General features: G+C 46.4%; 1 protein-coding gene across 1 annotated transcript; it reads right to left on the bottom strand.

Moving 5' to 3' along the window:
• Window positions 1-178: 178 nt before the first annotated feature.
• Window positions 179-12,818, bottom strand: pank4 (pantothenate kinase 4 (inactive)). Its single transcript, XM_083669028.1, has 19 exons — window positions 12,684-12,818; window positions 12,236-12,318; window positions 11,405-11,613; window positions 11,007-11,190; window positions 10,814-10,906; window positions 10,373-10,526; window positions 9,718-9,899; window positions 8,287-8,368; window positions 7,814-7,914; window positions 6,550-6,705; window positions 6,175-6,287; window positions 5,663-5,750; window positions 5,231-5,382; window positions 4,616-4,671; window positions 4,381-4,430; window positions 4,016-4,120; window positions 2,873-2,973; window positions 2,412-2,480; window positions 179-2,123 (listed from the first exon to the last, which is right to left on the bottom strand). Exons 1-19 carry the CDS (start codon window positions 12,799-12,801, stop codon window positions 1,871-1,873), a joined length of 2,349 nt encoding a protein of 782 aa, XP_083525154.1. The 5' UTR covers window positions 12,802-12,818; the 3' UTR covers window positions 179-1,870.
• Window positions 12,819-13,364: the final 546 nt, after the last annotated feature.

Below are 13,364 nucleotides of genomic sequence, written 5' to 3'. Positions count from 1 at the left end.
CACGGGCACTGACAGCTCTTTGATGGTGATACGGGTGTAGCGCCCGACTGGTATTCCCAAGGGTCCCACTCTAGCTGGCGTCAAACTGGCAACTCCGCTGAACTCACACACACACACACACACACAGACACAGACACAGACACACAGACACACAGACTCAAGTGTAAAATATATTCGCTGTTTAATTAAAACTGATTGTCATGAAGAGAACATAATACTTCCCCATACAGTATAAGCCGAGTAGGCTAATGCAAATGAATTATATTTACACGTATGTCACATGTATATACAAAAGATAACGCACACATCACAGAGTGAGTCCACAGGTCAAGCAAATACAGCTTTGGAAACATTTAGACAGAAAGGCTTTTACCCAAACAACCTCCTTCATTTCACACAAAATCAAGAGACATTTCGTTCCAGGCCCTCTGTGAAACGGGTGGGTAAATGAGCAGGAACTGTACAGTAAATCCACTGTCACATTCTTCCAGCCACCGCGCATCACCCAGGGTGCTGCCGTAGAAGAGTGTGCAGTTGCCGAGGCCTTTGGATGGAGAGTATGTTCCCTTTTCAAGCCCTGTCCGTGTTAATGACAGTGGTTTCTCTGCGACAACTTCTGATGCCTTCGATTACAGAAGCTGACTTAATATCTTACTTTGGCTACCAATAAGAATTATATATAATGATGCGTAAATTCAAGATTGTTTAAACAATTCGCCGTAAAACCAATCCAACCTAAATTCAGTGCTATTGATTTGAACAGATTAAGCACCTTCAGAGTCCACTGAACAAAACAACACTTTCACATTTAATTTGGGTTTTGAGAGAAATTCATTTCACAGTAAAACACTGCCCCCTACCGGAGTTGTAAGAACATAATAATTTCTAGCCCCACAATAAAGTGCCATCATTCACTCACTCATTTAATTCAACATGTGTAGCTAATTGGGCAATGATCACCGCATGTTTCATTTCTAGTTAATAATCTCAATTCGTGTATCGGCAGTGATGGACGCTTGGATTCGGACGGTGACACATGACGGTGAAGTCCTACTCCAACAGTATGTAGCCTAGTGAAGAGACCGTACAGGCGTTACTTCACCGCACTAGGAATGAAAAGCAAGCTGCGTTGCACTGAGAGCGAGCCATGCTTTTTAAAATCACTTCCTCAAGGCACATTAACCACTTTTTTTGTTGTTGTTGTTGCTGCTGTAAAAAGCTTTACCTCTGAAAGCTATAAAATGACCAGGGTGGCACGTACTCTCTCCGAAACATCTCAACCCCATTGTCGGAGAAAGTGCGGGTTGTCATGGTAACCGCGGGGATGCTGCGTGTTGGGCTGGGCGCTGATGACTTGACGCCGTGTAGACACACACACACACACACACACACAGACACACACACACACACACACACACACACACACACACACACGAGAGGATCTCGTTTGTGTGTCAGCACACGACAACTCTGACAAGGGCTCAGGCCCGCTTTAATACCATATCAGAATTTAGGTCTGTGCAAGGTGCCGCAAACTAAGTATGGTTGTATTACGTCGTAAAATAATGTCTGATGTTTAAAAAAGCAACGTACTCTACCCTGCCTTGAAATAAGCCTGCCATAATCACCCACCAAGTCTTCAAATCCCACTGATTATTGGTTACTGATTACCTTAAAACCATTCCCTTGTACAATCATCATGTCACCCACCAGGGAGCAGTAATGAGCCCCTCCTGGTCCTGTCCCAACAGGTTCCACAGCTGGTTTAACCCAGGGTTTAAACCATTCCCACCAGACTTCAGCTATAATTTTAACACAGGATTTAAACCAGTCCCATCAGACTTCAGAGGTGGGTCAGTGAGTGGGTAGTTCATGACAGTGTCACTGCCACAGGGTCCTCCAAGGGGTGTTTCAGGGGGGGCACCTCGTACTTGAACACCACGCTGAAGAGCTTCCCCCCGAGCCGGTCGGCCAGCCAGGAGTTCTTGAGGACGGCCATTTTGAGGCTCTCGCAGCTCAGGGTGGCGTAGTAGTTGGTGTGGATGGCGCGGCCCATGCCCTCGATGACCACCAGGTCTGTGTGGCGCTCACGCACAACCGTGGCCAACACTTTGTCCAGGCGGCTGGGGGAGAGAGGGAGAGAGAGAGAAGAGAGAGAGGGAGTGGGGGAGAGAGGGAGAGAGAGAGAGAAGAGAGAGAGGGAGTGGGGGAGAGAGGGAGAGACAGAAGAAAGAGAGGGAGTGGGGGAGAGAGGGAGAGAGAGAGAAGAGAGAGAGGGAGTGGGGGAGAGAGTGAGAGAGAGAGAGACAGAGACAGAGACACACACATTTAGAGGATTGAAATACTTTGAGAACTAATTGCGAAATGATCTGGTGAACCACTCGGGTGTGATACGGTAGACCTCTACCGACCTCAAGTCTAAGCAGGGAGAGCTGGAGCCACTCTGAACCAACGTCAACCTGTCCTCCTTCACCGCAGACCTGCAAAACACCACACGGGCGACAACAACCCTCTGGGTCATCAACTCTTTCCTTTTCAGGAGCTGTTACTGCTTTTAGTGCTCATATTTACATTTGCATTTACTTAACACACTGTATTGCTGATGTTGACTGACGTTGCAGAGCTGCTCTGCCTTAAGAATTTCGTTGCATTGTACACTTGTGTACGGAAGCAAAGCGCTGTGAGGAACGACCCCTTAAGGTCACATTTCACGGTTCGGAATCAAGGTAAAAATAAATAAATAAATAAATAAATAAATCAAAGTGGTCCGAAAAGCGCACCCAACCCTACATCGATAATCCATATGACATGAGTTACAAATGCAATAAACTAAAGTTAAAATAAACAATAAAAACAAACAAAATAAGCTCACTGAATGACGGGGTCCATGGCAGCGATTCGTTCAGTCAAGAACTGCAGTTCGCTGTTTGTCACGTCGTTCAAAGCAGGGCCAGAGTTGCTGGCGAGCACAACCTGAAACCCAGCATAAACAAACCATACAGCCAGACAGAAAATATCATTTGGCATAAATCTTTAATCTGATCGAGACAGTAAACAAAGCACTGTGTGTTTGGAAGAGCAATGAAGGTGCTTTTACTGTACTACCACCATGGCTGTATGACTTGTATTCTCCTCTTGCATTTTTAATCTTGTTGTCTTCTTCTTATTAAAAACTATTTTCTGTAAAGCGCATTGTATCGCAAATGTGTAAGAAATGTGCTACAGTGTATGCAGTACCAGTCAAAAGTTTGGACACACCTTCTCATTCAATGGTTTTTGTTTATTTTTTATTATTTTCTACATTGTAGATTAATATTGAAGACATCAAAACTATGAAGGAACACATATGGAATTATGTAGTAAACAAAAAAGTGTTAAACAAACCGGAATATGTTTTATATTTTAGATTCTTCAAAATAGCCACCTTTTGCTTTGATGACAGCTTTGCACACTCTTGGCAAGGTGTGTCCAGACTTTTGACCGGTGCTGTACATTAGGGGAGGAATCCTAACTCGAGATCTGCGCGGGTCACCCCGACATTTGCGTAAATCTTGCATGGATGTCAATAGGAAATCCGGCAGATGATTTTTAGGACTTTACAAGCACGGATCTTGGGTTTGGATTCCATCCTCAGTTATGATTTGTTTTGAAGGAAACGAGGGCTGTGTGCCAAATTGTATTCTTGCACTATCTAGAGTGAACACCATACTTGAACCCTATCAAGACACATGCAAGCTGATCATAGCTGTGGCCACAGCCAAGTCTCGTGGGGTGTTTCGGGGGGGGGGGGCACCTCGTACTTGAACACCACGCTGAAGAGCCCACTACCCCCCCACCTCCCACCCCCACGAGCCGGTCGGCCAGCCAGGAGTTCTTGAGGACGGCCATTTTGAGGCTCAGGGTGGCGTACTAGTTGGTGTGGATGGCGCGGCCCTGTATACGCTTTAGACAGGGTACAAGAACGCACTTTGGAACACAGCCACCGTGTCATATCTGGGATGTGGGGGTTCATTACCTCTGTTCCCCGGCAGAGGAGCTCCCGGACGAAGGGGAACACCCCCAGTATGATGTCTATCCCACTATTATCTACGAAAAACAAGGCACACTTATGAGGAGGACCCTGCAAGAGAAACAAGGCACACTGATCAGGAGAACGCTGCAAGAGAAAGCCAGTGTGCAATGTAATAAATCACTGAACACAACACTTGTTGTTAAATCACTGCCGGTGAGCAGAGCGTTCAATTACCACGCATCAGGTTAAACACATCACAACAAGTAGGCAGGCGGTATCTAGAAGATTAAAGATATATTTTCTCTTTCCATTTTTAATTAGGCGTTTAAATTGTGACGTGCGGAGCGAGACTTGTGAGGTAAAATTACCTTCAGCCTCTCAAGCCATTGGTCATACGCATCAATGAGCCACGGCCGCTCTGTGGAGAGAGAAGACTTGTTTACTTCATGGTTTATTGAACCGACATTTCCACGCGTTAAAATGTCTCCTTGGCAAAGAAAGATGCAAAAACTAAAAGGTCCCCTACAGTATTTTGACTACTGGCTAAAGTTTCTGGTGACAGCAACAGCAGGATATGTACAGGGGGAGGATATTGTCTCCTACCTTCCAGCTGCCGTTTGGCCTGTTCAAACCCAAACTCGGGATCTGACTCCAGGACACTGGAGTCAAGCAAAGGAGACAAGCAGAGGAGACAAGCAGAGGAGACGTGAGCCACAGTTACACATCACACTCGGACATATGTCTGCGGTCCTCTATGACTCAGTTGGTAGAGCGTGGCGCTAACAACGCTTAGGTTGTGGTTTCGATTCCCACTGGGACCGTATATACTGAAATGAAATGAAAAATGTATGCACTCACTGCAATGCAAGTCGCTTTGGCTTATCTTAACTAAACCTGACATCCCATGTTCAAGAAACCAGAGGAGCATAGGTGAACAACACCTGAATCCTAGCATCTCACACAGAGCCATGCTTCAGAGCTCACACACAGAGCCGGGGTCGGTTGTATCGCTGCATCAAATCCTCTCACCCTCCTCCTGAAGTGTGCACTTGTGTCCTCCCAGAAATGGATTGACGGGAATGGATAGGTGTACAGGCCCATGCTTAGACCAATCCTACGCTTCTTTAATCTGCTTCGTAAGGCGGACAGGTGCACACTTCAGGAGGAGGCTGGAGAAACGGGACGCAGGCTATACAGCGGCTGTGTGGTAGCACTCACTCAGACACGGCCTTGGCTCCCCAGTCAAAGACGTTCCCAGCCAGCAGGCCCCTGACCAGGGCGAACTGCCTCTGCTCCCAGCTCAGCTCCTCCAGGCACCTCACCGCCTTCTGGTAGTACTTCAGCGCCATGTCGTTCTCCCTTTGTTTGATCTGCAGGGGGCGATAGAGAGGCATCAGAGACCTACTTATCAGGTTTATTTGATTGATTATTACACACATACAAATAAAAGCTAATCAAGGCAAGTGAAATTGAATTGCCATCGTCGAGAAGAAATGCAAGAGAAAGAAAGACTAGACAAACAGGGGCACTGGAAGAGAGCGTTGAAGAGAGAGTGATGAAGAGAGAGTGATGAAGAGAGAGTGGCAGAAAGAGAGTGGCATATAGAGCGATAGAGAGAGTGATAAAGAGAGTGATGTAATCGAGTATAACCTTTGAGTAGGGGTCGGGGAAGTTGAACTCGTTTAAACAGTGTTCCCTGGTGTCTAACAGGCTTCTGACTGTCAGGGATCCGTACGCACTAGAGGGGAGGAAAGAGAGAGACAGAGACTGAAGGATCTATTTGCACAGTCAGGGCAAAGGGGACAGTATATGATGAGGAGGAAGAGGAGGAGGAAAAGGAGGAGCAAAGCGTTCAACAGTAGTGGGACATACTGTAGCCCTTCTTGCCTTTTGACCCTACCCCCTCGGGGCTCTCATCCACTAAGGCAAGTGAGACATCGGCTGGCTTTCAAGATAGGCATCTATTCAGACGATCAAGAAACAGTGTTGAGTTCTAGTCTAGTCTAAAAGGGGTGGTGGGTGAGTGGGCGGGGGAGGGGGGGGGGGCACTCCGCCACAGCAGGTTGAACTGGCTTATGAACAGATGAAAAATCGTCCCCCTGGTAACACTGCCAGCTGGGGAGGTCGAAGGGTGAGTGGGCGGGTGGGGGGGTTGTCCTTACAATGGCTGGTGGCGCAGGGTCTGGAGCTTGTGGCGGTACTTGTGACGGAACTTCTCCGCTCGCTCTGCGGCGTCTGGAGAAGCAGGCTGACTGGCCATCGCCCTCTTCACCACCTGACCAGAAACACAACAACACACATCAGCCCATGTGACCTAACGGCCCACGCCATGCAGTATATCCATGCAGGGAGACAGGAGGATGGTGTAGAGGACGCCTCATCATGACGTGGGAGAGGCCATGATCAGGGCTGCTACCCCCCCCCCCCCCGTCGCCACTGGCAAATACTGAAGCGAAACAGAATAAAAAAAACAGAATAAACAGAATTCTACGGACTTGGTCCAAATGCATTTAGTGAGTGCACTGAGGTGGCCTTACCCCATCCAGAGCCTCCTCGAAGCAGTAGAGCCAGTACTCTCGGGCCAGAGCGTCCTCCGTCAGGTCCATGGTGTCGGGGATGTAAGAGGAGGCGTCCTGGAGCAGAGGGAGGTTCACCAGCTGTCTCTCCAGACGGTCCATCTCCAACATGTCAAACTGGAGGGACAGACAGACACATGGACTTGGAGACAAGCTGGGGGGACAGACAGCCACAGCCACAGCCACAGCCACACACACACAGCCACACACACACACGAGACTGGACTCACTGAACGACTGAAGCACTCGTCAAAGGGACACCAACGCCCCCAACTCCTTCTATGTCAACATTATCATTTACACTTTCAGCTCTCAAATGGGAGGTTAATGAGCTGACTACAGTATTATGTGTAAAGACCAAGTACACACTGTTACTGCAGTCCCCACAGACCTGTTGCAGCAGTGCAGTGAGCGTGTTCAATTGTGCTGCAACTCAGTCAGTGAACAAACCACACTACCTCTTAGTGTTTAGCTATGAAGCTAGCATCCTGAGCGGAAGCAACACCTAAACTGCTCAGACCACTACACACAGGCAAGGCATGGGGGGGGGGGGGGGGGGAGAGTACTTACAGAAAACTGAAGGATAAGGTTAGGTAAACAGAGGTAAGAGATGGTGGATATGAAGAGAAGGAATGAGAACAAAACCATGTTAGATTGAAGAGATCAATGAAGGATGTTATCAGGCTTGTGGATATGAAAGGACAGCTGCTGTGACATTTCAACAGAAAATATCAAAACCACAATTATCTCAGAAATCTGATAAGAGGGTGGAGGGGGGGGGGTAACTATAATAATGGGCCATGTTCCCAGCCTCCCATGGCCCTTGAAAAGCATCCTAATCAAAGTAATTATGGCGTACTTCAGTAACACTGGGAAGTCTCTAGCTTGTTGAAAATCTATGAAAACATTGCTGCCTGATATCCATAATAATAAAAAACATCAATAATATACAAATATAAAACATAAAACACATAAAAATGAAGCTCCAGCCGTCACAGGGATTATATTATATTATAGCTCCTAGATTATATTCACAAGTTTTTAGAGCAACAATGTCTTCTGGGAAAAAGCTTTGATGCAAACAATTCACGTCACACGAGATGGGATCTAATGATGAAAGGCTGTGGGGAAGGAGACGACGTCAATGGAATGTCAACATGTAGGGTATGAGTGCCCCCTGGTGGCCGTACAGGGTTTTGCTCTTTTCTTTTCAAGTTGTCCTTACCGTTCCACTGCGTGCACGTTGCATGGGGTTAAGGTCAGGAGACACACTCATCAGACCAGAGCTCCCAGCATAGTTTTCCCCCCAGCTGTACTGGTTTGGATCTAGGCAAGAATATACAAATATTACGTGAACTCGTGGAGAAATGCTGAACCAGCCGAGGGGTGTAATAAGTCTCGGCAGTGCCATTTACACACACACACACACACACACACACACACACACACACACACACACACACACACACACAGTGCCATTTACTATGACAAAACTAACGCCGTGGATGGAGAGATAGATGACTCACTCGCTTAAACAAATGTATTTGTAAATGTAAGTCGCTTTGGATAACGGCGTCTGCTAAATGCCATGAACGTAAATGTAAGAGCTAAATGTAAATGTAAGAGCTAAATGTAAATGTAAGAGCTAAATGTAAATGTAAGAGTGAATCCAAAGACGAAAGAAACATCTCAACTTACTGTCCTCCTCTGCTCCCTTGAGGAAGGCTCCGATGGCGCCCAGATATCCTTCGTGTCTGAGGAACAGCGCCTGAACTTCACCCTGCAAACAACATTGTCTATAATAAGAGGAAGCAGAGGCAGAGGAATCGATACAGAGGAGTACTGCAATATTCTTTTTCACAAGACTACCACGTATTCAGCCCCAGCATCAAGATTCAAGACTTTTTCTTTTGGGGGGTGGGGGGGGTCGATTTGTTCCCTGAGTTATATCAATAATGTATTGTATGCGTACTGTACAATACTGACTACCAAAGCGGTACACACAACACAGTTGGTTCAATTTTCAGTAAATGTATGTAGTAACACAATGCGTTGCCATATGTATTGTATTGCAATAGTATCGCATTGTGATACGTTACACAACGATTGACAACAATCAGATGTCTGTCTCATTCTGACAACTGTGAGGAGGAGAGTATACACTCACTGAACACTTTATTAGGAACGCCTGTACACCTTCTCATGGTGGAGGTGGTGTAATGGTGTGGGGAAGGTTTTCTTGGCACACTTTGGGTCCATTAATACCAATCAGTCATCGCTTGAATGCCACAGCCTATTTGAGTATTGTTGCTGATCATGTGCATCCCTTCATGGCCAATTGACTCATCTTCTAATGGCTACTTCCAGCATGATAATGTCACAAAGCAAAAGTCATCTCAAACTGGTTTCATGAACATGACAATGAGTTCAGTGTTCTTCAGTGGCCTTCCCAGTCACCTGATCTGAATCCAATAGAACACCTTTGGAATGTGGTAGAACGGGAGATTCACAGCACCTAAAAAATCTGCAGGAATTGCGTGATGCAATCATGTCATCAGGGACCAGAATCTCAAAGGAATGTTTCCAACATCTTATGGATTCAAAGCCACAAAGAATTGAGGCTGTTTTGAGAGCAAAGGTAGGCCCTACCCTGTATTAGTATAGTGTTCCTAATAAAGTGTTCAGTGAATGTATGTGCCATTTCCCAGACGTCCCACGTCCCTGTCAATGCATCCTAGTGTTCCATTTCCAATCTAGCCTCTAGGGACATATTCCCCCATCCTATTCAGCTGATAACAGACCCAGTTCAGTGCTAAATCTAGATCCCAAGAAACTGTCACAGATAGTGAGACAGATAGACACATCCTGAACGACAGACAGACAGACAGACAGACACATCCTGAATTACCCAGAACCTGGACGAAGACTGTTAGGAGCTGTACCTGTAGGGCTGACCCCAACCATACTGTGCTGGCTTGGACATTTATTTTTTCTTTCACACTGTCCTTTCCAGCACTGTTACTATGTTGGATGTGTAACCAGGCGAGCCCAGTGCAGCACAGCTCAGCTCAGCTCAGCTCTTAAAGGGTTATGCTATGAAAACGCTGACAGAGAAGAGCTCAGCCTTGCCTTGGTGAAGAAGTTGATGCTGTAGGTGATGGTGTGCATGGTAACGGGGTGTCCTCGGATGAAGAACCCCCCGAAGTAGACCCTGGTGAGGTTGTGGAGCTTGGCGTACAGGCAGGCCAGCTGCCCGATGTCGTTGCTGATCATGTGGAGCAGACTCTTAGCCATGTCTTCTTTAGAGAACTCTAAAATGGAGGACGGAAACTCGGCAGGTAAACATACAGATAACACTGCATGGCCTCCTGTGTATCTGGTTCTAGCTAAACAAACATTTACATAAAAGGCCAGCAAACCCCTGCCCCATGTGAGTGGCTACAACATTTAGGTTGATGATTTATGACTAGGCTTCGTCGTGGAAACATGAATGGCAAAACAGAGTGAGAGGGACAGGGACAGAAACAGGGAGAGGGACAGGGACAAGGAATGGGACAGGGAGGTAGGGAGAGAGTAGTCCCCATGGCTGCCTGCCATCTCTACATTTCTCAACAGTAACAGTATGAAGCCCAGAGTCCACACAACAACTAGGTGAGAGGTCAACAGTTAGTGCCTTGTGTTTCACAAGGAGACATTGTGATGGCTCAGCTATGGGAGACATTGAGACACTGGTTACAGAGGCCAAACCAGAGGACTCAAAGTACTGTCAGGCCTCTTACTTCACCTTTGTCAGCAGTGGCAGATTTCCCAAAGCTGCTGGCAATAAGGTCCCCAGTCAAACCCAAGGAGCCATAGGATCCCCCGTAGATATCTTTGACCAGCATGTCCACACTGGTGTGCTGCCCCTTGGAGGCCAGCTGGAGAAGCTCATCAAACCTCTGGAAGAGAGAAGAGAAGGAAGACGTTCAGTGCCAACGTGGATAGCTTTGTGTAATTTGTAGCAATGCCATTGAATAAGATGAGTCTCGGGACAGAGAGCATGGGACAGTCTTACAATGCACACACACAGCAAGACAACAAATAGCTTCTGTGTTTGGTTTTTTAAGTCAACTGGCAATACAGTCAAGCAGTCAGTCCATCAGACAATAGGCTACTACAAAAGGTAATTTAAACAAGGTGGGTTATTTTACAAGAGACTGCATTGAGATGGGGGGAGGGGCTTTACCGTTGTTTTGGTGAGTAAAGCACCGAGACCCCAGAATGTGCCACCTCCTATGGAGCTTCCTCCAATGCGCTCAAACTTATCCTCAGACTCAACCTGTTTGGGAAGACAGAGAGCTTGCCTGGTGAGCCAACGGGTGAAAGAGAAACAGCGAAATCCATATAGGCCACATGTGTCTCAGCTCAGGGATTGTTACCTTGACGATGGACACTCCGGAGCCTATGTTGATGAGTAGGTAAGGGAAGATGTCGTGCTGAGTGTTCTGGAAGCGGAACTCGGAATCTGCATGCTTGGCGTAAACAAACGCCTCGCGGGGAATGTTCCTCAGCACAAAGTTGCAACCTTTGATCAGGCAGGTCATCTCATCCTCCTTGTCCACCCTAACACAGTGCAATACATGTAATGAGTCCCATTACAAGAAGAACAACCTGTGCACACTAGTCACTTTGGTTTTGAGATTTCAAACACACAAAATCGAATAAAAGACAGTTTCATCTTACAAATATGGAGACAGAAAATGTGTGTGCCCCGCCCCTCTCAAAGGTGCTCGAAAAGACTAAATGTCCAAAAAGCTTTCGAGCAATGAGCACTCACTTGAGCTTCAGTTTCTTCTCGATAAGATCTTTAAACTTGTGAGCCCCTCCACCAGTGGCTTTGATGACTTTGGTGTCCGTGTTGACCAGGTGGTCTTTGATGAAGTCCAGGCAGGTTTCGATGTAAGCATTTTCAAACTTGATGAAGTGAAGGCGAGCAGTGATCTCCTCCTGCACAGAGATCTCATAGAGGGGGTCACCCTCCGACTCCTAAGAGAAAGGGGCACAGGTCAGGAAGGGGCCTGCCCAGGCCAAACACAGCACACACTCACTGTCCCAACTCCACATTTCTAGATCACTTTAATCGTTTTATACAAATTAAATTCTTTCATAAGACAGAAGTTGGAGATACCCCTACTCCGAGTACTCTTCTTACGCAAGGGCTTGTTTGACAGTGTACTGAACAAGCAAGCAGAGAGAGCATGACGTGCTGGTTTTCAACCCTAGAGGTCTAAGCACTGCAATCACACTGCATAGCTGTGCATTTGAGCAGTAAATCGTTTTAGCCTCACCATTGAGCACTGACATAGATATGCTATTGTTGCTGGGGAAATGGCTTAAAAAGCTCACAAAACGTTGGACAAAAATCAAATAAGTTAGTTTGGAAAAGCTAGATAACGTGTTCTTTGCGCATGTTAAAGGTCTTGTTGTTTGAAACGGACATGATTGTTATCAGCTGACTGCAAATACTATATGACCGTCAGTTATTGATTTGTGGTGTGAATGGCAAACATAATGGTTAGTCAGTTAGTTTGTTAGGAGGACATACTTAGCACAGTCCTCCCTGGCTATAGTCCACCTAGGGAACTCATTTACACGTAACATTAGCTACCTTTAATGAGTGGTCGAATGACCGGACTTTCGCTACTTTGTGTTGTACAGTGGAGTAATAGGCAAGCTTCGTCAAAGATCCACCTGTCAAAAAAAACAAAAATACAAGTGAGGTGTTGTTTTCTGTTGTCACGTGAGAAAACAAACACACTGTTGACAGATCAGCACGCATGCAGCTAGGCTAGGTCAATGCAACCTTTGTACTTTGAAAGTTGATTAACATTTACAGTTGTTTCACATGTACTACTGTCCACACAATTCAAGCTGGTGAGATTGGTAGCTTGCTGGTTAAACTACACTGGACATACAAGCTAGCTATCTAAGTAGCTTGCTAGCTCTGCCTGCAATCAAATCTGTACTGTCAAAGTAGCTAGCCTGCTACGCTAGCAAAGTGCAAGCTATGTTCAAACAGAGATGACTGAAAATTGTAAGTTGGTATATCCAAGTACCTATGTCTATGGCGAACATCTTTGCATTTTCCAAATTCCTAAAGATCTCGTCGGGTGGGAGAGTAATGCTTTTATCCATGCTGTGACTGCTCCTGTCCACTCGATCACATTCCGCCATGGTCAAATTTGCTAAGCAGGATCTCGCTGTCGGTGCATGCGTGGGTCCTAAGTCCCACCCGCTGAACAGAGCTGACGGTGCGCTTTTTGCGTTCAGCGCTCCGGTAACTCGGCTCGCTCTTCTATTTGCCTACTGCGGTTCAGTTTACATATTTAGCGCGTAGAGAACAATCTCGCTAATGGGACTTTGTCAAAGTCAGTAGACGAGACAACACGTGATAGCTAGTGGTGTGTTTTTCCCCTAAACATTATGAGTAATTGACAGCGAAGCCTTAAACCAGTCAAACCGAGATCCGCGAAATAGAAGGTCTATCGGCAGGATTAAGCAATCCGAGACTGGGGCGGGTCAACGAATTAGAACCGAAATAGAATAGCAGAACCAGAAATGTGGGTTATGGCTTCGCTGCCAGATGCTCAGGAGAAAAACACCGTTAGCAGGTGTTGTGTTAATTCCTGCAAAAACTCAAAATGACACAACACACCCTAAAGGTGTTCGAGCATTAACCATTAATCATCACATTGTTGATCCCGACCTCATGCGTAATGATGACCTGTTTGACAACT

This window comes from Argentina silus (assembly GCF_951799395.1).
Source record: "Argentina silus genome assembly, chromosome: 4".
Taxonomy (NCBI): domain Eukaryota; kingdom Metazoa; phylum Chordata; class Actinopteri; order Argentiniformes; family Argentinidae; genus Argentina; species Argentina silus.
The sequence above is the reverse complement of the archived record's forward strand: the minus strand, read 5'-3'. Positions and strand labels throughout refer to the sequence as shown.

Coding starts and splice junctions, on each gene's coding strand:
- pank4 (XM_083669028.1), bottom strand. CDS start 12,801: ATGGCGGAATGTGATCGAGTGGACAGGAGCAGTCACAGCATGGATAAA. Junction 6,288..6,549: donor TCGAGGAGGCTCTGGATGGG/GTAAGGCCACCT, acceptor GTTTCTGGTCAG/GTGGTGAAGAGGGCGATGGC. Junction 4,121..4,380: donor AATGGCTTGAGAGGCTGAAG/GTAATTTTACCT, acceptor TTTCTCTTGCAG/GGTCCTCCTCATAAGTGTGC.